At 38.2% G+C, this 27,103-nt stretch overlaps 1 protein-coding gene and 1 long non-coding RNA gene across 2 annotated transcripts in view; one reads left to right on the top strand and one right to left on the bottom strand.

The window, feature by feature from the left end:
- The window catches only part of CFTR (CF transmembrane conductance regulator), an 85,339-nt gene that overhangs the window by 47,873 nt on the left and 10,363 nt on the right, over positions 1-27,103 (top strand). Inside the window, exons 15-23 of the mRNA XM_053943552.1 lie at positions 863-991; positions 3,820-3,857; positions 4,809-5,062; positions 6,103-6,182; positions 9,887-10,037; positions 11,159-11,386; positions 13,428-13,528; positions 20,814-21,056; positions 23,879-24,034. Of these exons, the coding sequence (XP_053799527.1) occupies positions 863-991; positions 3,820-3,857; positions 4,809-5,062; positions 6,103-6,182; positions 9,887-10,037; positions 11,159-11,386; positions 13,428-13,528; positions 20,814-21,056; positions 23,879-24,034 (1,380 nt within the window). The remainder of the gene's footprint in view (positions 1-862; positions 992-3,819; positions 3,858-4,808; positions 5,063-6,102; positions 6,183-9,886; positions 10,038-11,158; positions 11,387-13,427; positions 13,529-20,813; positions 21,057-23,878; positions 24,035-27,103) is intronic.
- Positions 16,846-17,111, bottom strand: LOC128788137 (uncharacterized). Its single transcript, XR_008430958.1, has 2 exons — positions 17,077-17,111; positions 16,846-16,978 (listed from the first exon to the last, which is right to left on the bottom strand). It is a non-coding gene; the product is annotated as an uncharacterized LOC128788137 (long non-coding RNA).

The raw sequence follows: 27,103 nt of genomic DNA on the forward strand, positions 1-27,103 counted from the left end.
AGGGAATTTCAAAACAAAATTTACATCTCCTGCACTTTACCTTTCAGATTACTTATGATAAAATAAAATTTGAAACTGTAACTTGGAAAAACATTGTTTTAAAGCATTTAGGTAGAATTCACCTTTGAAACATTAAGGTTCATGGAAAAAATAAAATAGATTTGAAGTACTAGCACAGTTTTTAAAACTGGCATTTGATCAAATTTGCCAGACTGCTTAGTTCTTGTGTTCTGATGCAGATAATGAATGGAGGAGTAAGCTTGATTTTACTCAGGTTTTATGCATGTGATGAAAAAAAAAGAAGGTTGAGTTTTATACCAAAAAAATGGACCAAAATTTCTGTTTTCAAATAGTTTCAATTGGTCATGATGGACTACTTTCATTTTAAAAACTGGCAGCTGATTTTCTCAGGATATGAAAATTTTCTGGGGGAGTTTTCTAGGTGGAAGCAGATATCCAAGGAAAATTTAAATTCATAATTTGCTGAAGCACTGCCCGTTTTTCTTTTGAGCTCAACAGAAAAAAAAGTTCAAAGTGCTTACAAATTTACCCTAAAATAATAATAATAATTCTCTATTGAAAGAAAATAGCTATTGAATAATAGTTTTTGATTCTGGTAGTGTTGGCTAAATCTCAGCTTCTCTCATTCTTGTCTGAAAATTTCAAATAATCTCTTGATTGTATTTTTAAAGATGACTCAACTGGTCAGTACCTTCCTCTCTAGCCATTATCAGCCAATTTAATGCTTCAGCTCAATTACTTGCAGTGAGTTAGCAGAAAGAATGATAGCATTCTTGTGTCAGAAATTCTCATACAGAGATATTATTAGCATTCTTACTATTATATTGCTGTTTTTTGACAGGAGTGCTTCAGTGATGACGCTGAAAGCATGGGTACTGTTACTACATGGAATACCTATTTCAGATATGTTACTATCCACAAAAACTTGATTTTTGTTCTGATTTTGTGTGTGACTGTCTTCTTAGTTGAGGTAAGAAAATCTGTGTTTGGTGTCATGTTCATACTGTTTGTTCAAACTGTTTGTGAAAATGGATAAAGCATCAAGACATAAGCTCTTGTATCACTTATTGACAACTAATTGCTGCTAAATTAAATTGCAGTGACTTTTCTACTGTTTAGATGAGCATTTCTTCATCAAAGTTAGGGGTTAGTGCACAGCAGCAGAAGACCCATCTTCTCAAATTATCTGGGTTATTTTCTGCTATGTGGTACCATAAATAAGGATTATTGCCCTATGCAAGTGTCTTGTTCACAGGTGAATAATCTTCCATTTTTCATTACAAATTATCTTTGCAGAGCCTTAGGGAGTTAACAGTAATAATTGCCATTTTTTTTTTGATCAGCACATACATAAAATAGAAAATTGCTTTGAAAAAGGAGTTACTAGCTTTGCTCCTAGTGAAAGAAGAGTGGTGAGTAAAGTACAGTGCTGAATGCCTGTGGGGGCAGTGAAACATGAAAGGGGTGTTCCTGCAGCTTGCAGAGAAGACTTTTTCCAAGGATGGTGTAAAACACTGGAAAAAGTACTGAAGAACATCTGGCTCTTTGAGGACATTTGACTGTTTTTCATATATCAGAATTTGCCGGCTTTTTGTCTGGTCTCTCAATTTAGGAAAGACTTTTAGAACCTCTTAATGTTCTCTTGTGTAGTAAATATCCTAAATCAAGTATTTTTAAAGGGAAGGAACACGTTTCATAGTGTGAAATCAATGAGACTGTATTCATTTTTTAAGTCAACTTAAAAAATATGGTGCAAATTTCTCCTGGTATTTTTCAACATGAACTGAATGAAGAGAAGAATCCATTAGGAATATAGGATTAGTTTCTGTCTAATTGTCAGCAAAGTGTTTTTAGCAATTCTGTGGTAAGATTCAAACTTCTAGTGTCATCATAGCTGGAGAAAGATGTGACTGATGGTATTCTGAATTTACACTAATGTTATATTGCAGGAAATTTAAGCTAGTTCTCTTGGGTCAGGAATAAATCCTGGAGCTTTTGAACCAACTCCAGAGGCAAGACAGTACTTAGATGTGTAGCTCTTCTTATCAAATAAGTTTTATTTTCATGGCTGTGGAAAATGGCTATGTAAACAACAGCAAAGCTGAATGTGAGTTTCAGAGGCAAAGGAAATGCATATTCAGCATATATTTTTAATGCTGATTACATATTTTTGCTTTTATTTTAGACTAAACCTTTTTTAAACAGTTAAAAAATCCTCATCTTCTAATTGAAAAAAAATCTTATGACAAAGAATGTTTCCACATAGTTTAAAGTTTTCAGTGTGACTGTTGTTGAAGTAAAAGCCTATTAGTAAATGAATGGGTTAGAAGATACCTAGCTGCAGCCCAGTCTTGAGCAAACCTCTTTTGTGAGCTGAAATACTATTCCAAGTGTTTATGTGTCCTGTGCTACAGTTTGTGCCCTTCCAACTTGAGACAATGAAGAGAGGCTAATGATGAACATGCAAGTAAATTGAAATTGGTGTTTTTACACCCTTCAGATCTGGGTGGGACTACTGTGGAAATTCTAGAGATGCTATTTTACATTTTGAATGGATTGCTTTGTGTTGCAGGTTCCAAGGTGAGTTCACACAGGTCACCATAAATAGGACATCAACTGTACTTATTTCCTAGGTTTGCAAGGTGTATGTTGTGTAGCTCACTTAAGCAGCTCAAAACTGTGTCTCATGGATGTAATACCCAGAGACTAGGGCTGCTGAACTGCAAGAAGAACAGTTTTGGAAGGAAACACAGAGAAAGGCTTTGTGAAATTATTCTGTGACAATATTACTTACCATCAACTTCACAGCTGAAAAAACTCCTCTGTTGTGAGGAGTCAAGATGAGAACAGAATTCTGTTGGGAGATGTAAAAATATTACTGTGAAAGAAGCCTGATTCTTAATACAATTACTTAAATTCAGCACCATCATGGTCAATCTTGAGTTATTTACTGTAATACCTGCAAAAGTTGGTGGCTCCAAAAGAGAAGACTTCAGTTATGTGTATCAGTTGGGGTATTACCACAATATATTTCTGTACCAGTGACATAAAAATGTATGGGAAGAAAATGTAAAAACTCTTTCAACCCTTAGAACAATGATCATACTCAGGAACGGAGCAAACTAAAATGTAATAGACTAGATGATCTCCAGTGTCTTGGTAGACAGACAAGAATATATTACAGACTAAATTCTTGTTGAATGCCGAACTATCTCACAATAAAAGGGTTTAGTTTTACACTTAAAAAATATTACAATAGATTATGTGGAAGATTATGTAAAACTAAGCAGCAAAGCAATATCAGTCAAATGAATATACCAAATGTAGATATCAGCTAGCAAGAACAACAATGCAAAAATAATAAAGGTTTGACTTTCATATTTGAATGGATGTCTTTGAAGATACTGAAAGACTTACTCTTCTAGGGTCATTAAAAATATTAATCTTTAAAACTTAAAATCTGTTAAGGCATACAGTTATCAGTAGGAAGGCATTAGAAAGTTTTTGTTAATAGTATGGTAAAAAAGAATACAAACATTTCTAGAATTCAAGAATCTCTCAGGCACTTGAGAGCCTGATTGTAATACAAGTCTAAATGTAGCTTTCCTGGTGGGATGCACTAAATTGTTTCCGTGGAGAGAGAAGCAGATATTACAAGGTTTTTGCTTTAAGTAGGTTTGACTTCCACCCATTTGTTATGCTCCCTCTAAAAAGTTATAAAGTCAATGAAAAAAGATAAGAGAGAAAAATTACATAAAGTGATAAACCAAAATCTGACTCTGTTTTCTTTGGTCACAGGTAGCTGCTTCTCTTGGTGGGGTATGGTTTCTTCAAAAGTAAGTAGTAGTGATAATTTATTGAGAAACTAGGGTATCCCTTATATAATTTTTTCTGTAAAGCATGAATAAATTCTGCCAGAATTCTATGTGGATAGTCACTATCTTATAGTCAACAAAATGGTTCATAGGTGGGTGATCTAAATACCTTGTGTAGGTGGTATCTGGTACTTTAAGTGCTGGCAGTTGAATGGTTTATGCCTTGTAATTGAGTACACAACAGTGTATGCAAGATTTTTCTGGGTCAGCTCACTCTGGGGATGCGTGGATCTGATTATGTTCAATATACTGTGATTCAGAGGTGCTGGTAAGACTTGCTTAGGAACATTTCAAGGGAGCAGTTTCTGTAAGACCCCATTTGTAAAATTTCCTCAGCTCACCTAGGAAGAATTCCCAGGAGTTACAGTGTCAGCAGCTGTAGGTTCAAATATACTGAGCAGTGGAAAAGCCAGTGGCTTTTCCTGGGTTAATGCTTTTAATCCATGTTTTTGTCCTGCAGCAATGAGTGTGTGTGAGTATAGGTGTATATGGTAACATAGGTCTGACTGGAGGTGGACTGATTTACGTTGATTTCCATCTACATTAAGTCACTAAGGGCTTTGATTTTTATAGTATACTTAAAGAATTTTACTTCCATTGTAATTCAGTTTTTTCAAGACTTGAACTAATTTTTCTGTTTTAAAAGAAGTGGTGTATTTTCCTGGATTAGGTTAGGTTTGTCAGTGATTAAATAGGCAGCAGATTTGTAAGAGACTACCAGAGCAATTAATAATTTATATTTTGTACATTCATGACAATATTTTAAAAATGACTGGAAATATCTATAACTAACCATTAGCATAGTTCTAAAACAAATGGACACTGGAGAACCTTTTGGTTTTGTTTAGTAAGTAAAAGAGAAAAAGCACACAGCTCCCAGTAATGCATTTATTTTTAATTTCCATCACACAGGACAGCTTTGAAGGCAAATTCAACACAGTCAGAAAACAGCACCTCTGACAAACCTCCTGTGATTGTCACTGACACTAGCAGCTACTACATCATTTACATCTATGTGGGTGTGGCAGATACCTTGCTTGCCATGGGAATCTTCAGAGGTTTGCCCCTTGTGCATACACTTATAACAGTGTCTAAAACTCTCCATCAAAAGATGGTGCACGCAGTTCTTCATGCACCTATGTCAACCTTCAACTCTTGGAAAGCAGGTAACTGAGATGGAAGGCGATTGAGTCATCTATGCATTTAATTTCAATTTAATGGTTTTCATTCTGTTAAAGGACAGTGTTACCTTCCATTTACATTTTCAGTCAAGCAGAATGTTAGAAGTTTGCCACATAAGGTAATTTGTGAATCTTTTAATGAAACTTGATTGCACTTAAGTGTGACATATTTCAGTTGTCAATTCTGATTCTGAAATATCACCTTGTAAGAAAGAAATTTGGAGAAAATAAACCATTAACTGTTCTAGGCAATAAAAGTAGAATAACTTTTAAAGAATAGACTTTGTCAGAAACTGCAATATAAAACATATTGCCAACTATGTCGTGAGTGACAAGGAATCAGATGTGGATGATAAATAGTGCTTTTTTTATGAATAGTCCTACTAAAATGGCATAAAACATCAGTTAGTGTGAATGATGGTATGCATATTCAAATTTGGAGTTGATATAAAGCTCATTATGTAACTGGTGCAACAACTTCCATCTCCCATTTTACATGAAATTCCTATATCATATATTTCTTACTGCTAAGAACTAGATTATAGGAGACTGCTAAATGATGATACGACAATGGGCTTCTCCTTAATTTTCCCTTATATTCTTAACTTTGTTGTTACATGATATTTAATACAGTAATTCCATTCAAAAATTAAGAAACAGGTTACAAACCCATGCAAATGCTGATGTGCAAATGACTTGTGTATCAGCAGGCCCTGCTGAATAAGGGGTACTGACCTTATGCTTTGTGCCTCTGTTTCTTCCCCTTTTAGTTGTTTCTTTTATTTAAATTACATTTTCCTGGCTATTTTTTACAAGAGCAGAAACAGAAGTTGTGTAGCCGAATTCCTCCAGGGGGACAGAAACTGTAGCTCCACTAGACTGTAATGGAATTGCTTGTACTTGAAAAAAATCTTGTATTTAATATTTTGTATTCAGAAAAAGTTATACCTTTTGTTAAAGTAATAAATGTGGGATTTGAGGGATATTAAAATGTTTGACCTTTTTATTTTTTCCTTAATCCATAGGTGGTATGCTTAACAGATTCTCAAAAGACACGGCAGTACTGGATGACTTACTTCCACTCACAGTATTTGACTTCATCCAGGTTTGTAGAATAAAAGTTGTAACTTTTGCTGTCTTATGGCAAAGTGATATTTCAGCTGTACATCTTGCAAAAGAAATCATATGATTTTTTTTAATCTATGTATCTACGTAGCTGCTTATCCTGTAGTTAACTGTTTTGCTTCATTTTTGAGTGCTTGCCTCTATGTGTTCTTACCTCCACTGTTTATGCAAACCACTCTTACTACTCAGGCTCAGAAATATTTTTGCCCTGCAGACCCCTACAGGACAAGTATCCCTGCTGCTGCCCAGATTCAACTGTAAGTCATAAAGGGCATTCCTTAGTTTCTTTCTGTTGTCATGGCTCAAGTTTACTGTTTTTTTAATGCTATTCTTTGATTGCATTCAGTCACTTTCATAACTTGCCCTCCTTAATATTTTCTGTTCCCAGTTTGTTAGCATCACCCTTAGCTTATTTGTCTTCTATTGAATATATTCTTGACTTTTCTGTTCCTTTATCTTCTATGGAAATGCCAGCTTTTCCTTAGATAGAACTGGTTCCCAGAACATTTTAAAAACAGAAGCAAATCTTTTCTGGTGCTCCTGTTCCTCTCTACATTATTAAGGTGATATACAGGCCCAACTTAATCAACCTAAACATTCTGCTGTACAGACTGCCTGTCTCCATCTGTGAGTTTGCCTGCTTTACAGTCCCTACCAACATGATTATCTGATAAAGACAGAATTTCTTTCCCTATATCTTTGTGAGGAATTGATAACTTTGACTCGTGACTTCAGACGGGCCAGTGCAGCTCGACATGAAGAGGTTCAAGTATATTACAGCTTTACTTCATGTCCTGTTGATGTCATGAGAACTTGCTGAATGAGTGAATATGGACATTGGGACTCTGAATCAACAGTATAATCTTCAGTGTGAACAGGAGCCACTACTGTCTTTTCTGATAAAACCGTTTTGTTTCAGATATTTTGGATCTACCATGGGGATGTTATTCCAGAAGCATGTTAATTAGTCTGTCTCTACATTTCAAACTTTCTACAAGAAACGGACTAGTTTTTTTCATGCTTTCAAGAATAAGGAAAATCCCAGTATTTGGCTTTTCTATTCTGATGCCTTTCAGAGGTTTAGCTATAACCTATTGTTCCATAGATTCACCTCTCTCTCCTCAGTCTCAGCTGCAGAGACTTCTAGACACGCATGATAAGCTGCCCTGTCTTTCCAGGTTCTTCTGCTGAATATCATTGAACCTACCCATCATCTTGAATAATTTTAACAGTCATTCCTTCACAACCAATTTCTCCTGGTCCTCCATAGATTCAGACTTCCATGGACTCTGCTGATGAACAAAGTCAGATTCCTCTGAAAGATACAGAGAAGTTATAGATAGGACTTCGATGACTGTTGAAGAGTCACAGAATGTGGAAGGGATATGTGGACCTAAAACCTGGAACCCCCTCCAACCCCTCTGTTCAAAGCAGGTTCAGCTAGAGGAGTTTGCTCAAGGCCAAGCTGGGTTTTGGATACTCCAAGTTCTCTGAATAACATGTTTCAGTATTTGACCTCCTCCATGCTAAAAGTGCTTTTTCTTATGTTTAAATGGAATTTCAGCTTGTGCCCATTGCCTCTTATCTTTCCACTGTGTGACAATTAAAAGAATTTGTCTCAAGCACATATGGTCCATAAGAAATACCTACTATTATTTATATAAACAGAATATATTTTTAATTATATAAATAACAACAAACTGCATATACAAAAACATTTATAATTTATATAAGTATAATAAATACCAGGAGATAGACATACAAAGTGCTGAGATCCCCCTAAGCCTTGTCTTAATGCTAAACCCAGTTCTATGAACCAGTCCTCGTTTCTTGGAGATCCTTCAAGTGAGATGCTGCTGGCACATACTGCTTGTCCCTAAGGTTTAATATAGTCTTACCCAAAAGTTCATAGTGAACTCATTGAACATTCATGCCTGTGATCATGACTGGTTTCCCCTAAATGATAAACTCCTGTTAGTTAATCAAACTGGCTGTTGCTGTCATTGCCACCCTGAATGCTTGCTGAGTTGCTCTGTCTACTACCGCCTGCATTTTCCAAACTGGGAAACAGTGGGACATGTCTCCCCATCTGGCCTCTGTCCCAGGGTTGAAAGCTGAGCATCTGGGGCACTGAACTGGGCTGCATGAGCCCTCTGCTGCCATTCCTCAACTATATGCTAATACAGTTGACTTGTGGTTTAGATTTTTGCTTCTGCCTTTTTAGAGAAAGCATCATCTTCCGTCTAACTTTAGGCTTACTTTGGAGTTTATGAGATAACACAGACTTTCATATTCAACTTTTTAGTGAAATAACTGTGGGACCAGCAGTTAGAACAGTATGGCATTATGGTGACCTTTACAAAATTTGAGTAAATGACAGAAATGGGAATTTTAAGTCACTGAGTGACTGTAATCTCAAGTAATGTGAGAACTGTATTACTTGGCTCAATATCACTTGAATAGCTCATTTGCTTCTTAACAATTAGAGAGAGATACAAGTGTTACTAATTTCTGCAGTTTGAAGTAATGAGTAAACACAAATCCATTCTTGCATTGCTGCAGACCAGTGCTAAACAGCCTGCACAAGCGTAACTCACACATATCGCCATTCCTTTAAGAGAAATGAGGAAAATAGTGAAAGAACTCATAGGATCATAAAATTGTTTGGGCTGGAAGAAACATTAAAGATCATCTAGTTCCAACCCTCCTGCAAAGGCAAGGATGCTTTCCATGAGATCAGGTTTCTCAGAGCCCCTTTCGACCATTTGCATTTGCTTTATGCTGGTAAGTTTGCAGCTTGAAGTAGTTGTTTAGTGTTAGAAGTAACAGCTTGGTACAAAGCAGAACTTTGCTATTCTATGTACATGGTTATATTTGATTTTCTTTAGTTTTTGACATGAGAAAAAAGCAGTCTACCTGCTTAAGATTCTTCTAGAGTAAAGATCAAGACCATATTTAGCTAAATCTTTCTAGAGCTACTGAGGATGAGGTTTTAAAATGGTAGTAGTCTCTAGTAGGTTAAAATAGATTAACTCTGAAACAATTTTGTTCCTTTTGTCATCTGACACCTTTAAACACCTTTTTATTTCTCCTGAAACTGCTAATTTGTCATACCACAGTTCTCGCACAATTTATTTCCTGTCTTCTGATCAGGACAAGCAGTAGTGTTAGTTTCATGTATGAGTTACAGTTCCTTGACCAAAGAAGTACAACTTCCCACTTCTTCTGATCCTCAGCAAGACTGTTTTGCCCAGAACCTGCAGGAGACTGTCACTCAGCTCCTGACAGTCTCGCACACCTAGTCCAGAGAAGACAGGGACAGCACTGGTAGGTTTGATATTGCAAGTGCCATTCTTACAATTTTAAGTGGAGAATGAGTGCCTAGCTCCATTGTTTTTGTGTGGCTTCACACTTTAGAAGCCTTCAATACAGATGGTACTACAGAAAACACTTTTCCCATCTATTAGAAAAGATGGCAGCTTATTGTAACAGGTTATGGATCTGGTCCAAGTTATTCATTATCTTTTCATGGAGGTTTGTTCTCAGCTGCAAATCTTCTTAGGTTAGCACTTTATGTTTGTTGAAACAATGTGTAGTTGCCATAGGAAGGAGATTCATCACCAATCTCTAGTCTATAAAGTGACAAGTTTACTATATCAATAGTATTTTTCTTTCATTCTACAGTTAATACTGATTGTGATTGGCGCTATAACAGTAGTCTCAATATTAGAACCCTACATCTTCCTGGCATCAGTGCCTGTGATAGCAGCCTTTATTCTGTTAAGGGCATACTTCCTCCACACTTCTCAGCAGCTGAAACAACTGGAATCTGAAGGTAGGAGCAGCAAAATTGGTAGACTTTTAAATCCACAACAAATCAATTGAGTAGTGATTCACTCTTTCTCCTCTTTTTTGCGTCTTCTCTTGCAAGATGACATTGTCTTTGGGAGCAGAACACATATCTCCTTAAAGCCAGGGCTGTTACAGATCCAGCCAATACTGAGTGCTCTGCTGCCAAAGAGCAATAAAAAAAGGCCTTTTAAAAGATGAGCTTTATCACCACTGCAGCTGAAAACAAATAAAGTCCTGACATACAGTTTTCTTGAGAGTAAATGTAACTTGCAAAATTGTGGTCAGACTTGGTATGTACCCTTTGAGTTTGTTTCTTTGTAAGAAAAAATTTCAATGGATATATCTTGATCACAAAGATCTCTTATTTCTGCATAAGGTATCTGATTAAATTTCCTTCCTCTCCCCCATTAAGAGACTAAAATGTTCCAAATAAAATTGAAAACCTCATTTGGAAGTGTGAATTTGCAGACCATGCACTGTTGCCTGGCTTTGCAGCAGATTGGCAGATCCTCAGCAAATCAGTCCTGAACCTTTAACAGTGGTGATCCTCTTCCCTTTTACTTAAGTGTAATTCTGGAGTTCTTCAGACCTAAATTTAAATTTCTTTGATGTTCACAGAGATTCAGCACTGGCTCACCACTTTTTATGTAATGTAAGATCTGCTTAAAATTACCATGTCAGTGCAGTTGAATCCGGAGCATTAAAGTACTCTGCCTATGCTAAGAAAGCTTCATATAGTGGAGTTATCAAAATTACAGGAATTAATTTTGGCTGAGGAGGAGCAGCCTTTCTCTTGTGGCATCCTACAGAAGGCCAGGAGCTTCCCCAAGTAGATATGAGACAAGTAGTTATGTGCTAACTGTGAAGAATTATTGTGATCCCTTCCTGTCAATACACTGAATGCAATTTCAACCCATTCTTGCAAGGGCTGTTGTTGTATATCCTCCATTAGGATTACTTCAGTCAGGTATTTTGACAACACGTGTAAATCACACACAGGCAGTAGTTACTCTGCTGGGAGGTAGAGCATGAGGGGGTGTTTGCATTATATCAAAGGCATTTCCTCATGCATGTTTCTGTTGTTCTAATTTAAACACTTTACAGCTCGGAGTCCAATTTTCACCCATCTTGTTACAAGCTTAAAAGGGCTGTGGACACTGCGAGCGTTTGGGCGGCAGCCGTATTTTGAGACCTTATTTCACAAAGCTCTGAACCTACACACGGCAAACTGGTTCCTCTACCTGTCAACACTGCGCTGGTTCCAGATGAGGATAGAAATTATTTTTGTTGTCTTTTTTGTTGCTGTGGCATTTATCTCTATCATAACTACAGGTATGGTAACTTTACCTGAAAACTGAAATGGAAGTCTGCTGCTTCTTTTTAACAGCTCAGCTTTAGAAAATACTGAGAGAAATAAGCTGTTGTGGAATTTAGCATGCATTGGAGTCATTGCTTTAAGTACGTCATAGTAGTAAACACAATTTAATTAAAATAGAAATAACACCATTATTATCTGCAGTCTGATATTGAAGAGGACTCATTAAAGGGATTAATCTGAAAATAATAACTGAAGGGACAAAAGTTTCATTTTGTTGATAGTAATTGCTGTAAAATTATCTAATGAGGCTGAAACCACATTACTGTTCTGACAAGTCTGGATGCTGATCACACCTGTATAGCTCAAAGGTTTTTAGTAAAGAGAAGTTAATGTTCCTCTCACTTGCAAATGGCTAAGACATGAAAAGTTTAAATAACCTTTTAAAGCCCATACCATTAGGAGAAATTGTAATCCAGTTCTTTAATTCCCAACCACTGACCCATTTTTCTATGTGAAATTTTGCAAATTCTATTAAAAATCCCCTGAAAAATGACTCACCACTCCTAGTAAAAACAGTATATGACTGAGAATCACACTATATCTTACTTGTATTTGCCCATGACTTGCCAGGTGTAGCCAGCCTCAAACAAGCAAAAATTAGGAGTATGATGTCCCAAAAATGTTAATAATGAATTTATGTGGAAAAATTCAGCTAGGGATAACTTCAAATACAGTTTTTTCTTCACAATGGTTTTGTTATGTTTGGACATGGTTCTACCTCTCCAAGTTTTACACTGAGCTTTGTGTGCAGGATCTGTATGCAGTTCCAGTACTATGGTCACAGAGTTCAAAACCAGAGTTTTGATTTTAGGAGGAGGTTTTTAAATCTAACAATATTCAAATTTCTTTCAGCTGTACTTCAGTGTTGAAAAGGAGTTATATGAGAACTTGCAATTTATCAAATATTGTACAGTTTATGAAATGCTATCCTCTATTTCTTGTAGAAGGAGCTCTAGCTCTCCTTACAAAAGGAGACACCACACAAACAATTCTGTATGAAAATAGGCACTTACAGTACTTTTGTTACTAAGGAGACTTCTAGTTCCCCTGCCATTCATGGGAAACAATGTTCCCTGTTGTCCTTCTCATTTCTCACTCTGTGTTCTTAGTAGTTTGGGGTTTTTAGGAAAATAATTTCTTGTGTTAGTTGTCCTCAATGTTTTACTTGAGAAAAGGAGTTAAAGCACTTTTAAAAAATATTAAATTTTGTCATCTTGCCACCATTCTAACCTTTACTGTTATAAATAATAGGCCCTTGGAGCAACACTAAATTCCTTTTCTTAATCTACCAGCTTTCATCAGGAATATTTTGCTTTTATTGCTTACTTTTGTATTTACTTATGTAATGAGACATCTGTAAGAAAAGAGGAGGAGGTTTATTGAAGAAAACTATATGAGGAATGGAGAAATCATAGAAAGGCGTTTGACTTAAATTCTCAATTCCATTTAACATGTAGTGAGGTTAAAAATCAACAGTGTGGTAGATTAAATGCTTATATTGTATTGTATGAAGTCATAAAGGAAAATCCCTGGGAAATCCCATGCTTGTAACAGCTAACAATTAAAGCTAAAAATTTACGTCCGTATCTTTGTAAAACACTAAGAAGAACATCCTCTATTTGTTAAAGAAGTGAAAATTTTAGAGTTGTTAGCTGTGTGTGGTGTTTTAGTTGGATAAGAGTAATTTCACAGATTCATGTGTGTTGAAAAAAGGAAAGTCAAATCAAGACTGCAGAGACCTGATTCTGTTTACAGTTTAAGTACCAAGATTCTTCTGCCAAGCAAGATTAGGGTTTCTAGTGAATTCAGTGCCAACACCAGGTGTTAAACTATGATTTAGCTCATAGTCCTTTTTATGATTAACAAATCCATGTTTTCTTTATGAAGTAAAAGAGGTGAGAGTATGAATATGCATTTTAAGATATACATGCTAATTTTCTCTTTTCTGATGGCTTTTTATTTGCACATAAATGGAATGTGTTATTCTCTCCACAGGTGAAGGACCAGGTACAGCTGGAATTATTCTTACTTTAGCTATGAACATCATGGGAACCTTGCAGTGGGCAGTAAACTCAAGCATAGATGTTGATAGTTTGGTAAGCAAAAAATGTACGATGCTGTGCTTTCTTTTGAAGAATTGCCTTATTTTGTTGATTATAGTTGTGCAGTGAATTATCTTCAGAGTTGAATATTATGCAGATGTGTCAGAAAAGTTTCTCTCATATCTTTGATAGCAAACCACTGGCTTTGGGGTGGCACAAACTGAGTTTTTCCATGATCAGAAGTTTTTCTGGCCTGGAATAGACAAGAGCAAAAACTTGTACCTGAGGATTCAGATTGCAGATGTAGCAGTGATACGAAAACCTCAAAAAGGCTTGAGGTTGTTTTGTTATATTTCCTGTGTTTATATATATAAAATATACCTTCCTTGGTCTACTTAACAGCTTTGCATAGTATATCACAATGGATGTTTTTGAGTCCCTTTCACCTATTATCAATAGTGGTTTAAAAATCTGTCCTTGACTTCCCTGGCAGTCTTTTTCTGGTTTTATGTAAAATGCCCTCTGATATAAGACTTTGCAGTCATGAATAATTTTCACAGGTAGGCGCTTTAAAACAGAGTTTTTCACAAGGTTAGCTTGTCATCACGTGTTTGTTGAGATATGTCGAGCAGACAGGAAAATCATAAAAGAGTATGATTGTTCTTACACTTTTCATCATACATTAGCTCAAATGTATGAAAATTTTAGTTTTTATTTTAAAATGTAATAGTTTCCTATCTCTTTCCACTTCATTCATTCTAGGGTTTATTCTAGACAGAATTATTCTTATAAACCAAAAAAAATTCTGAGAAAAAAGATCTCCCACATCCATCTTACCTGCTCTGAAGCCTAAATCAGCTTCTTGAGCCGACTGTTTCAGTATTGGAAAACAAAAAAATCACAGCAGATTTCAGAGTCCCTTAAATCCTGATTGAAATTGTCATATTAAAAATATATTGGGGCAGATGGTGACAATGAAGCAATATTCACAAATCTAACATTAATTTTTTAAAAAAAAGAAATTATTCAACTAGATTCACCCTGAGGGAAATCATTAAGAGCCTCAGAACAAGGAATTAACCACTTACAGCATCTAATCTCTTTTTTGCAAATATGACTGCTGATAGTCGAGAAAGCTGATGGCCATTGAGCAGTATTTCTTACCCACCAAATGCTTTATGCTTGTTCCTTCTTTGCTTTGTTATAAGCAGTCTGTCTTGAAGGGCAAGCACTTTGTGAAAGGGCTTCATTGCTGCAAGACCTGCTGAATAGTAGTTACATGACTAAAAATGAAATGAAATGTTGGTAAATCACAGAATTTTTAGGGTGGGGAGGGACCTCTGGAGATCCTCTTGTCCAACTCCCCTGTCAAGGCAGGGTCACCTAGAGCACATGACACAGGAACTCCCAACAGGTGGGGTTTGAATGTCTCCAGAGAGAGAGACTCTACAACCTCTCTGGGCAGCCTGTTCCCGGGCTCTGTCATCCTCAATGTGAAAAAGTTCTTCCTTACATTGAGGTGAAACTTTTTGTGTTGTAGCTTATAGCCATTGCTCCTCTTTCTGTCACTGGGCACCACTGAGAAGAGCCTGGCACAACCCAGCTGACAGCCGCCTTTGAGGTATTTATATGCATTCATGTGATCCCCTCTCAGTGGTCTCTAGACTAAACAGGCCCAGCTGCTGCAGTCTCTCCTCATAAGAGAGATGCTCCAGACCCCCAGTGATCTTTGCGGCCCTTCACTGGACCCTCTCCAGTAGCTCTTTGTCTCTCTTGTGCTGAGGAGCCCAGAACTCAACACAGCGCTCCCGATGTGCCTCACTAGGGCTGAGTAGAGGGGCAGGACCACCTGCTGGCCATACTCCTCCCCATGCACCCCAGGTTACCACTGGCCCTCCTTGCCTCAAGGGCACACTGCCAGCTCAAAGTCAATTTGTCATCTGCCAAGACTCCCAGGTCCTTCTCTGCAAAGCTGCTCTCTAGTAGGTCAGCCCCCCCAAAACCACAACAGCAACAACTCTGTTAATTCACTTGGCTGTCATTTGTAGACTCCATCCCCTGTAAGGCAGAATATGATCACTTTAAGTATAAAAATCTGTATACAAATAATGTGTGCATATTACATGGTTTAATACAAACTGAAGCTGTTTCACAAGAGCAACAGGAACTTCTACTGTAGGATTCAGGGGGTGCTGGACACAATAGCATGTCAATAAAGAAGAACTGCCCCTTTTTAAAAGTACAGTTGTGTTAAAATGTCACCTATTAGTAGCAATAAGAAAGTAACTCCCTTTCCCTTGGAAAGGGTGTCTCAAGTTGCTCTAGACATTTCTGAGTACTTTCCTCTGTATTAAGACAAAGAACTGTGCTGGACCACTGGTTATGTTACATTATGTTATTGATAGCCTTCTAAGGTCCATGAGGCTATAGGGTGGATCCTCTGGACAAGTTTTACCAGTCAACTGCCCACCCTCATGACATGAATTTTTATGTATCCCAGAGGAGAAACTAATAGATATTGTTGGCAGGATAGTTTTCTTCACATTCAAAAGCTGTTCCTATACACAAGCAGATAAAAATAGCTTAATGGTGCCAAGATGATAAAACTGCTTCACTGGGTGATACAGATGTATTATTTCCTACTCTGTAGTCTCTGCATTTAGCACTTCCCTCATCAAAATATTTTACAATTATTTGGCTAAAGAAGTTTTGCAAAGGGTTGCCTGACTTAGTAGCCTATTTAATTATACTCTATTTTTCTCTCTAGAGGTAGTTTGAAACTCCCCACAGGACCAGATTGACTAGAACAGATACATCTCCAGATGTCTTCAGTTACAGATACACACACACACCACTCTAGTTGACACCACTCTTGCCCATCCTTGAGCAGCTATGATATCTGTGTTTACAAGCCTGCAGACAAGCATGCCTGAGTGAATAGCACATTTGTAGGTAGTAGTCTTTGGCTGTCACATAAGCTGGAGTTTTCTGCAAGTGGTTGAAAGCCACGTCCAAAGGAGTAGCTGGCCAAACAGATGGGTAGGTGGCAAATTTGACTTTATTACACACAATCTCCATCTTGAGCTTTCCACGACACTGGTTCATAGATTGAAGAAATCTGAGTTCCTAGGTTGGTTTTTATTTCTACATACACAGATACTGTCTTTGAAGCAATTTTGTTGTACACGTTTGGCTTCAAATTAAAAATCCCTATTGTCTCTTAATACCCCATAATGGTTTAATGGTTTTGGCATTTCATTCTCTACAGCCCTGATACTTTGTCTGCTCTGCCTTTATTTAAAAACAAACAACCGCCATACCCCCTTCCTCCCCTCCAAACATACATGGTCATTCTGACAGCTACCCACTGCTTCATTTCACGCTACGAATTAGGCTAGATTTATTGTTTCACTTTGATAATTTCTGCGACTATCACTTTAGCTGGTTTTCAGTCTTTTTCTTCCTATCCTTCTAGGCAGTTTTGTAGTGTTTTGAATTGTTTTTCTGTCATAAGGAAATAGAAAATAATTTATTTTCAGTAAGTGCTGCTTTCATAGATAAGCATTATCTAGTCCCAGTGGATTATTTTAATGCTTTCTAACCTCCTCTTTCACTGATGTATATCCTGCAGCAGCAGTGCTTTAACTGTGAAGGACAGTTCATTTTATCAGGGAAAGAGAAAATGCCATACTTTTACTATTACCAAGATTACTTATATAAGGAGACACAAAAAGGATCTCCCAAGGAGATATTAAAACCCAACCTGCTAAACATCACAGTGCCTCACCCTGTACATCAGGGATGTGCTAAACATCACAGTGCCTCACCCTGTACATCAGGGATGTGCTAAACATCACAGTGCCTCACCCTGTACATCAGGGATGTGCTAAACGTCACAGTGCCTCACCCTGTACATCAGGGATGTGCTAAACATCACAGTGCCTCACCCTGTACATCAGGGATGCTGAAGAATTAAAGTAATACAGGGTAAAGAAAAGGACCAAATTTAAACATACAGCTGTGAAAAAGAACGGTGCATTTACAGATGATTTTTATTGACTTTTTTTTTTTTTTTAACCTCGGACATGATCTTAATATGGTTTTTACTACTGTTGGCAGAAAATCTGAGGACACTTAAACACAAGTTTAAGTAGAGTAAATACTTGACTGTAAAATCTGCATCAGAATGGCAGACCTCAGGTATTGGTCTTCTGGAAAGGAACATAATGATGAAAAAAATCTTTAGAACATTCTCTTTTCTGCCTGCCTGCACAGCAGTGTAAAAAAGAGAAAAAAAATCAGTAGAAGTTTTAAATGAACTAGGTATTTCATTTTTTGCAGTTCAGAAACATACATCCTATAAGTGCACCCAATATGTAACAGCAGATGATGTGGAACCTCAGTAAAAACCATATGTTCTCCCTGCAGAGCCAGTTTTGGCAGTGACTTAATGCACAAGATTTTTTACAACACAAACCATTGGACCTATCTCCCACGGATCCCCCCAGCTGCACAGTGCACTTTCCAAGCAGTGTGTTTGTGTGAGGAGGTGATGTCTGGCAACACAGCCATGGAATACTGTGTGTGTCTGGTCTGAAAAGGGTGACTGCTCCCTTTTCAGTAGAAGATAACACAGAGCCTGATTAAATTAACCCTATTAGCTTACTTGTAAAAGAATTACTTCTTCCACCTTCCGGAAATATGAATTACATAATTATGTTATGAATTCTCCTTCAAAGTTAAGAAGAATCTAAGTGATATTAATGAGGAGATAAATTCAAGAATTTGCAGTGCTGTTAAAATTTCAGTAAAATACAATTAGGCAAGGCTAAAAATAGTGTACTATGCTATAGACTTAGGGATGAAAATAGTAAATATACCCCTTTATTCAAAAGTACTAGTTAAACATGAATATAGCTGGCACAGTACTGATGGGAATAATGGATAAGAAATTTGCTGTCACCTATCCTATACCTGTCATTATGAATGACAGAACATTTCTGCCCACGAAAGGAAGAATGGATATTTTTGTCAAATGTTCCTTACATGCTACATTCTGCCCAGATTTAAATCATAGTTCAAGCTATATAACAAGGAATTCAGAATTGATTTTAAATTATTAAACTGTCTAAAATACATAACTGATAAGTCTGTCAGGGGAGCTAGGACATTGGGATGAAATTTGCTTTTGTAGAGAAAGGCTTCTCATCCAGCTGGCTTCACAGCAGACAGTGTGCAGTGGTATGACCGCTTGGGCAGTTATGGGGAATCTCTGCCCGTACAAACATTCATAGCTCTTGATGAAGCCAAGAAAGACCTTAATTTCTAAAACAACTAGATTTCTATAAAGCTAAGACTTCTGAGAACAAAGGTACCATCAAACACCAATTAAAATAACTGCATGGTTCTGCATGGGATTTACTCACATCCAAGTGTTGAGGAAGAACAGGCCGAGAAGCTGGAAATCTTATAATGGCCATTTCAAATAAATAAACAAACAGGCAGTGATGGTGGCATGTGATAAAATACTTTCAATTTTTTGTTGAAAAGGGGAAATGAGAAGTCATTGATACCACTATAAGTTTGTTAGTGTGATAGCAGTAGTCTCTAGAAACTATTTTTAAGAATTAATTAAAAATGTGATGTTTATAGATTGGAGTTACTTAGATTTGCTGACATTAGGGTTGTATCACACTACCTTCATAATTTTGACTGATGATTTATTTTCCAGACAAAAGTAATGTAATAGATCTCATTTGCCTTCAGGAAAGCATTGATTGTGGCTCTGTTTCAGGAATTATATAAATGAAGGATATCAGGATTATTCCAAGAACTGTAAACTAGTTAATGAGTTGGTCAGAAAGGAAATGGCATTAAGCTGTAAGTATTAACCTGTAGGGAGGCTACTCAACAAAGATTAGATTGTTGAATGAGCTCATTTTAATCTTTTTTAAGTGCTCTCAACAAAATAAGAAAGTGTTCAAGAAATCCGCAAATGACACAAAGCTGAAAGGCAGCGTTGGCATAAAGGATCCTGGGAGTTTAAATGTATTAGGTGACCTCAAATGGCAGATATTAAATAGATTTCAGTAACAAAAGTGCAAAGCCTTGGATTTAGGGACTGCTAAGAATAACCTCAGCTGTAAGTGAGGATCTTGGTTAGAAATGGCTAAAATGGAGGAAAGCTTGGCTGACCACCTCTCACTCAAAGGCTGACTGTAAGACGTGACTGTGAAGAAAATAGTTTATGATCCTAGCATGTATTATTGCAGGTATTCCTAGTATAGATAGGGAAGTAACAATGGATTTGTATAATGTCCTGGTAAAACATCATCCAAAATGCCGTGTGCATTCTGGTCAGATAGGAAAGCTTGATTTGAACTGGGGAATTTGGAGAAGGAGAAGATATATTAAGAAAGAGGCTTAAACCTGGATTTTCTTTAGTCCTGGAGAACAAAGGGTGATAGGATCTAGGTGTCCCTCCATAAATGAATGGGAAAAGCGGCTGGTAAAAGGAGCACTTTAGAATTTAAAATTAATTAAGTTATAACAGCAAACTTGTCCATAAAGTAAAAAATATGTTTTTTGACTACCTGAGCAGTGAAGTTGTAATGAAGGAGATTAACCCTTGATCCATTTGATAAAAAGATCAACAGGCTCCTTTTAGTCCCATGTTCCTTTGAAAATGCACCAAGACTGCTACTACCAACTTCTGTCTAAAGTTCAAGAACTACAAGACTTTATTATTTCATGTAACATATATAATTACTGAGAAAAAATTCATTATCATGGAACTTCCTACAAACTTTTTTTTAACTATAATTTCTCATAAGTACTCAAATGTTACTGTTTAATGACTGCTCCTTTTTTACTTAATGCTGCTGCTTTGCATTTTTCAAATACTGATCTTTGGAGATCAATCATTATTCAAAGAACTTCAGGTTTTGGGCAAACCCATACCTTGCTGAAGGAAAGGGTTTAAGTGACGCATGTTGTTTTTATGATTATACTTTATTTTCCTAGATACAAGTCATCACTTTTCAAAATACAATTTTTAAGGTAGAAAGAGCTACTATGTCCATTTAAAAAGGAAGCAAGAGGAATCACATGTTGGACCAAAGTCAGTAGTACAAGCGCAATGGAATCTAGAGCTTCAGATGAGAAGTAGCCTACCTTTGAAGATTAGATCATAGTGCAATAAAGCTTTGGGTTACTCATGACAGTAGCTTACACAGAAAAAGATTCACTGTTCTGGCTAGAAATTAGGAACAATTTAATTTCATTTGTTTTGATAGTTTAGTATGAATTACAATTAGAATACATTTGTTTTGATTTGTAGATGCGGTCTGTCGGACGAATATTTAAATTCATTGACATGCCAACAGAAGAGACAAAAAGCATTAAGCCACAGAAGAATAATCAGTTTTCAGATGCCCTTGTAATCGAAAACATGCATGTGAAGGAAGAAAAGAACTGGCCATCTGGGGGCCAGATGACTGTGAAAGACCTTACAGCCAAATACGGTGATGGAGGAGCTGCTGTACTAGAAAACATTTCCTTTTCAATAAGTTCAGGGCAGAGGGTAAGACACTGTTTTATTGGTTTTTTTCCTGACTTCTATTAAGCTTAAGTATAAAATTGTCATAAACCTATTTGATGACTAAAGAGGATTTTGTGTCCAGTAAGGTTTTCTAAATGAAATTGTTGCAAAACAAAATACCTTCTAAACTAACTGAAGAACAGAAATGACTTAGGATAAAATACATTGCAACAGTTTCCCAAGCTGTATTCCTGTGCCTGAAATTCTGCTGCTGTGGAGAGGGAAGCTTGCTGGTGAATGCAGGTGCTGGGGACAGTCTGACCCAATGAGGCAGGGCACAAAAGAATACAGGCTGCCGTGCCAAGGGTAATGCACCGCTGGCTCCGGCGGCCGGAGGGTGGAGGTGCCATCTCACCCATTCCATGAGGGCTCTACACCACCCTGAATTATTGTACTACAGACCATAAACAGCTCTATCCTTTACAGGACTGACAAACCTCTCTAATCTTCATGTGTGTTTGGGGCTGTGTTTAAGAAAGGGCTTTAGCTTCAGGACAGCATTTAGGTAGAAGCTTAACACTGTGCTTCAAGTTCTTGCAAAAGGCCCATCCTTGGTGGAATGGGAAAAAAGGCTTGTGATTTCCTGAGCTGAAGCCATATGGAGGAAGAGGCGACTTAACTGTCCCATGTAAATGAGAAAAGGTTCAGTGACAGCTCCCTGGCCTCGACATGAGGCACATATTCACTCCTAATTTGGATAGTACCAGTCTCTGCCAGATTTGGTAGATTTGTCTTGGTTTACATGAACGGAATGTTTCATCTACTAAGTTTGAGGGCACCAAAATTTTGAACCTAGAGTTCTGACTTCCTGTAGCACCTTCCTGAAAGCACTCTGCCTTTGAAAGAGAGATACCTGTGATTCCTGGAACATCGAGATGCAGGTGCTGCTGCACACAGGTAGATTTACCTCCTGGAAGATCCCTTGAAGCAGTGCAGTAAGGAAAATGAAAGACACTTTTGTACTGTACAGAGAGGGGGGAGAGCAATAAAAACAAAAATCCTTTTCTCAAGGGATGTGATTCAAGTTTGGTGATCAACCTTGGACTCAGATGCTCCTTAAACTGGAAAGAATTTGTCTCTACTGCATAGGTAAGACACCAAGAAGGAAAGAGAGGAGTTCGCCTCTGCTGAGAGATGGAATGGAATAATCGTCTAGTCCCACTGCCTTACCACTTCATGGCTCTCCAGAAGTTAAAGCTTATTATCAAGGGCCTTAAAGACTTACAGGATTGGGGCATCAATCACCTCTCTAGGAAGCCTGTTCCAGTGTTTGACCACCATCTTAGTAAAGAAATGCTTCCTAATGTCCAGTCTGAACCTCCCTGGTGCATCTTTAAACCATTTCTATATGTTCTCTCACTGGATCCCAGGGATAAGAAACCAGTTGCTCCTCAGCCTCCTCTCCAAACTAAACAAGCCCATGTTCCTGTCCACTCATCACAGGACATTCCTTTCACCAGCTTTGTTGCCCTCCTCCAGATGCATTCACTCACCTTCACATCCTTCTGAAACTGCAGAGCCCAGAACTGCAGGCAGCACTCCCAGTGAGGCTGCTCCAAAGCTAAATAGAGTGGGATCATCACCCCTTTTGCCCAGCTGGGGGTGATGCTGTGTTTGACCACCCCAGGATGGGGTTTGCCCTCTTGGCTGCCTGGGCACACACAGTTGACTCACATTGATCCTGCTGGCAGCCAGCCCCCTCAGATCCCTCTCTGCAGGGCTGCTCTGCAGCCACTCCTCTCCCAGTTTATACTTGTGCCTGGCATTGCTCCATCCCAGGTGCAGAATCTGACCATCGGACTTATTAAATTGCAATTAAATACTGCCCAATGTTCCAAACTATCTAGATTTCTCTGCAAGGCCTCATGTCCTCAAAAGAGTCAACAGCATTTCCCAGTTTGGTATCATCAGCAGCTTTGCTAATGGTGCACTTGACTCCTGCATCCAGATCATTGCTGAATATGTGGAAGAGAACTGTCCCTAGGATTGAGTCCTGAGGAATACTGCTAATGACAGTCCCCAGCCAGATGTACCCCATTCACTACAAGCCTTCAGCCATTCTTCAGTATGGTCACACTACAAAAGCAGCTCACACTCAAGACAGGACGTTGTTAGCTGTGTAAACCCAGATGTTGGAAAAGCAGCATTTTGGAGTTTGTTGGTGGTTACTGTAGATATTTGATTTTTCTGGCAATAGGTCAGTTCCCCTACAAGGGAAACACAACATTATTATGTTTCTTCACACCCTAGACGTAAGGAAAATCAGTGTCAACATGGCAGGTTGAGGATTTGCACAGATGCTTAGAGGTGTCTAATGGCATGATATCTGCCGTAACCACTGCCTCTGCCCCAAGCTACCCCACTAATCAGAGTTAGGCCCTTTATTTATAATCATATGAGAATGGAGTAGCTTACTAGGATGATCCAAATGCACTCCCTACTTAGTTTTTGATTTCTGGATGTGATTTTGCTGATGAGGTCTTCATGGTAAAGTGAAGGGAAAAGGCACAAAGAGTTGGGCTGATCAGTGCAAGATAATAGACAAGCAAATTTCTGTCCTTCAGCTAAGGGTAGGCTAGAAGATTTTTCATGTAGTTAATTCTAACAAAACAAAGAAGAGTCTCCCCAGTGTTTGATTCTGCCCTTGCTGTAGGCTTTTATCATTCCCACATAAATGACATTTGCTATCCCACTGAGACCCATCTGGACTGTTCTTCACTGCTGAGACCTCTAAGATTTTTGCCTTAGTCTGTGATTAATATGTGAAGAGTATTAAATGTTTGCTTGTATGATTTGCATTGTAGGTGGGCCTTTTAGGAAGAACAGGTTCAGGAAAAAGCACTTTACTTTTTGCATTTTTAAGACTGCTGAATACAGAAGGGGATATCCAGATTGATGGAGTCTCCTGGAACACGGTCAGCGTGCAGCAATGGAGAAAAGCATTTGGAGTGATTCCTCAGGTAATGAGATTATTGAATATTTTTGTGCCTTTATTTTCATTGGTTCTGTATCCATATGTACATAGTTGCTTTTAAGATGTTTGTTATTGTATGCTGAGAAACAAACAAAACAAGGATTTTGTGAAAAGGGAAGTGGCATGGATGGGTGGAAGGATACAATGATTCACAGCAAACTTTGCATTTCTAGGGTTTCTCCCCAAAAAACTTTGCATTTTTAGGGTTTCTCCCTAAAAATCCCTTGCCACTCCCACAAGAACTCTTCTAGAAATGGGAAGGTAGAGCACGCTCAAATAGAAGTGTTTCTAGCCTGCTTATCCCGGCCTCTATGAGACAGTCTGCATTTTGATTCAGGATAAGATAGTGCCACCTGAAGAAAAAAAATTACAATCAGTGTACTCAGCTACTGTTTTCTGAAGCTCTACATTACATATTATGGTTAACATGTGGACACTGCACATTGTGTGTTTTCCCTGGCAGACTGGTAGCAAACATTTAAACCTAGGGCTTCTGAGTCTTTTGCCAATGTTCCTGCCACTGGACAGTGTCTTGTATCAGTTACAGTTCTGGATTATCTGTCTGAAAAATGAACATTATTGTCTGCATACAGTAAAACCAAAATGTGATTGCTCACTCTAAGGGTACAAATGAAAACTGATGGAATGAATTACAGAATTTTAACTCCTTTGTACTTTTGATGCCTATCCTTACCAACAACACTGATACGTGAGTAACACATATTGGCCATCTCTTCTTTGACAGTTATGCATCAGGTAGTTCTTCAGTTTCAAAACATACACAATCTCCTCCAGAAGAGCATTCATTCCTTTGGAAATCCTGTGACTGTGGCAGACTATTTCAAGTAACACTTGATGGCAATCTTACCAATGAGTCGCTCGTCATATCAGGCGGCAGTGGGAGACTAACTGTAGATCAGCCTGCCACACTGTGAGGGGCCATGCAGCCTGTCCTGCCTTTGTCCATCCTTGAGGGTGGCTACTAGCCCCAGAGACTGAAAAATATGGTTTGATCCCAAATCACCTCGACCTCCTCCTTGACACACCCACAAAGAAGTGGGCCAACCAAGCTGGCCAAGCAACCCCTTTTAGCTGTTAGTTGTCAAACCCTAATTGTGCGAGTCCCCCCATCCTGTCCCCACAATAAAGCTGTTTCCATCTTGTTTCCATGAAGATTTGGGTTGTTCCCTGATAGTTTCCCATCTGAGAAAGGTGGTTATTGTCTTAGAAAGCTAGTGATTGTATGTGTAGTTAAAGTGGTTAAAGCTGTTGCCGCAGCGACTACATGAGGCATTTTTTTAAAAATAGAGAGACTCTGGGACAACCAGATAGTTTAACATAAAAATGCCCTAAGTTTTACAGCTTGGGTCACTGTTAAAAAACACTGAAATATTCATGTTGGAAGAAAAATGGCCTTGATTTTGCAAACACAAGGAGGACTCAGAGTTCAATTTTTCTATGGGCTATGAGTATTGATAGCTTCCCTTTCAAATATGTTATTCCATAGTAGCCCAAGTGCCATTTATTTAGCGTAGGCATGCAAAGCAGGCACAACTCTCTTTTCTTTGTGCATTTCATGCTCTGAAGTTTTCTAGAGGCAGCAATTTTTTAGCACTTTGACCTTGTCAGAACAGACCCTTTCTTCCCTGCCACGTTACACCCTTAACAAACCAAGCCTAACAGAGCAGTGTTGAGTCCATGGGTTGGATTCATTTCTTACCTGAGCTCTGCCAGTCACACACTACCTGCAGAGCTGAGGCATGCTTGGCAAGCTGCCATTTGATAACTGACCTCTTGTCACCACTTCTGTCCTTTCTTCAACATTTTCATATCTATCAATTCCTTTAAACTTTTATTTCTTTATTACAGCTGGTTCAGTTCTGCAGAGTGATTGTTGTTTGCAAGTTTGAAAAAAAGTCCCCCATTCAGATCAAGGCAGCTGTGCAGTGAATTGCATGTGCAGCTGCTTGTATTTAGTTTGGAGGACAGGTGTGTTATACAGCTGTCTTCTCAAGCATGGCTGTATAGCATGAAGGATGCTTATACCAGAAAGGTATGTCTGCACTGGAAAATTTTCCTGTACAGCCAAGTATAAATTTCTGTATTGGAAGGGGCTTCCTTATCTCTCCCATAATCATCTTTTTGCTCTCAGCCTTTTGCCCTTTGGGATGGGGTTGCCCACCAGAATTTCTGTGTTCCATCTCCAGCTCTCCTTGGGAATGCATGGACTGAGAAGAAATCTTAATGCTTGGTAACAAGTAGTCTCATTGTCCCAGTGAAAATATGAGGGATAATTCTCATAGCTGAGCACTCACTATAGAGTCACTAACGGTATAGAAAATATCATTCTGCAGCCATCAGCACAATGCAAGAGATATTTATTACATGAGCATATAACTTGCTCTTCTGCTAGTGAGGTGCATTGTTAGTTTATTGTTAAAATTACACATTTAGTTCACATTTGGAAGTCCCTGATACATGGGTCAATGCCAAATAATCCCAGCCCTCCATTCTCTGTAAGGTCATGAGAGTTGCCAGCCTGTTTGCATGCTTCAGCTCACAGCACTTGTCCCAAAGCCTTGGCAAAGTACTGCACATTATGCCTCAAAAGTTCCCACATTCAGAACAAAATGAAGTTTTCAGCAGCACTTTCCCAGCAGGAAAGAGAAATTGCATATGCCACCCTGCCTTTCCCAACAGAACAAAGGGAGCCTTTTGTTCTTTGCCATTCACCTAAAGCTTCAGAATGGAAAAAAAAGTTGCCTTTCCTTTCCTGGTAAGCTCTCCTACAGCAACACCTGGATATTCACTGTCTCCAGGAGAGGCTTCGCCAACAAAAGGAGAATGGAGCTCTACCTGAGGATGCTTCCTTCTGAAAACTTCCCAACACTCTCCTTCTCTTCCTTAACCCTAAGTTTCCCAAATTAGTAGAAAAGAACTGCTTTTCCGCTGTGGGAACCTCACAAATGCACAACCACATAGCACACAGAGTCCTAAGACTCTGCTGTCTGCTCCATGCAGGCTGTGCTGGAATGACCTGCCCGGTGGTCAGGGA

The sequence above is a fragment of the Vidua chalybeata genome, chromosome 5 (assembly GCF_026979565.1).
Source record: "Vidua chalybeata isolate OUT-0048 chromosome 5, bVidCha1 merged haplotype, whole genome shotgun sequence".
Classification (NCBI taxonomy): Eukaryota; Metazoa; Chordata; class Aves; order Passeriformes; family Viduidae; genus Vidua; species Vidua chalybeata.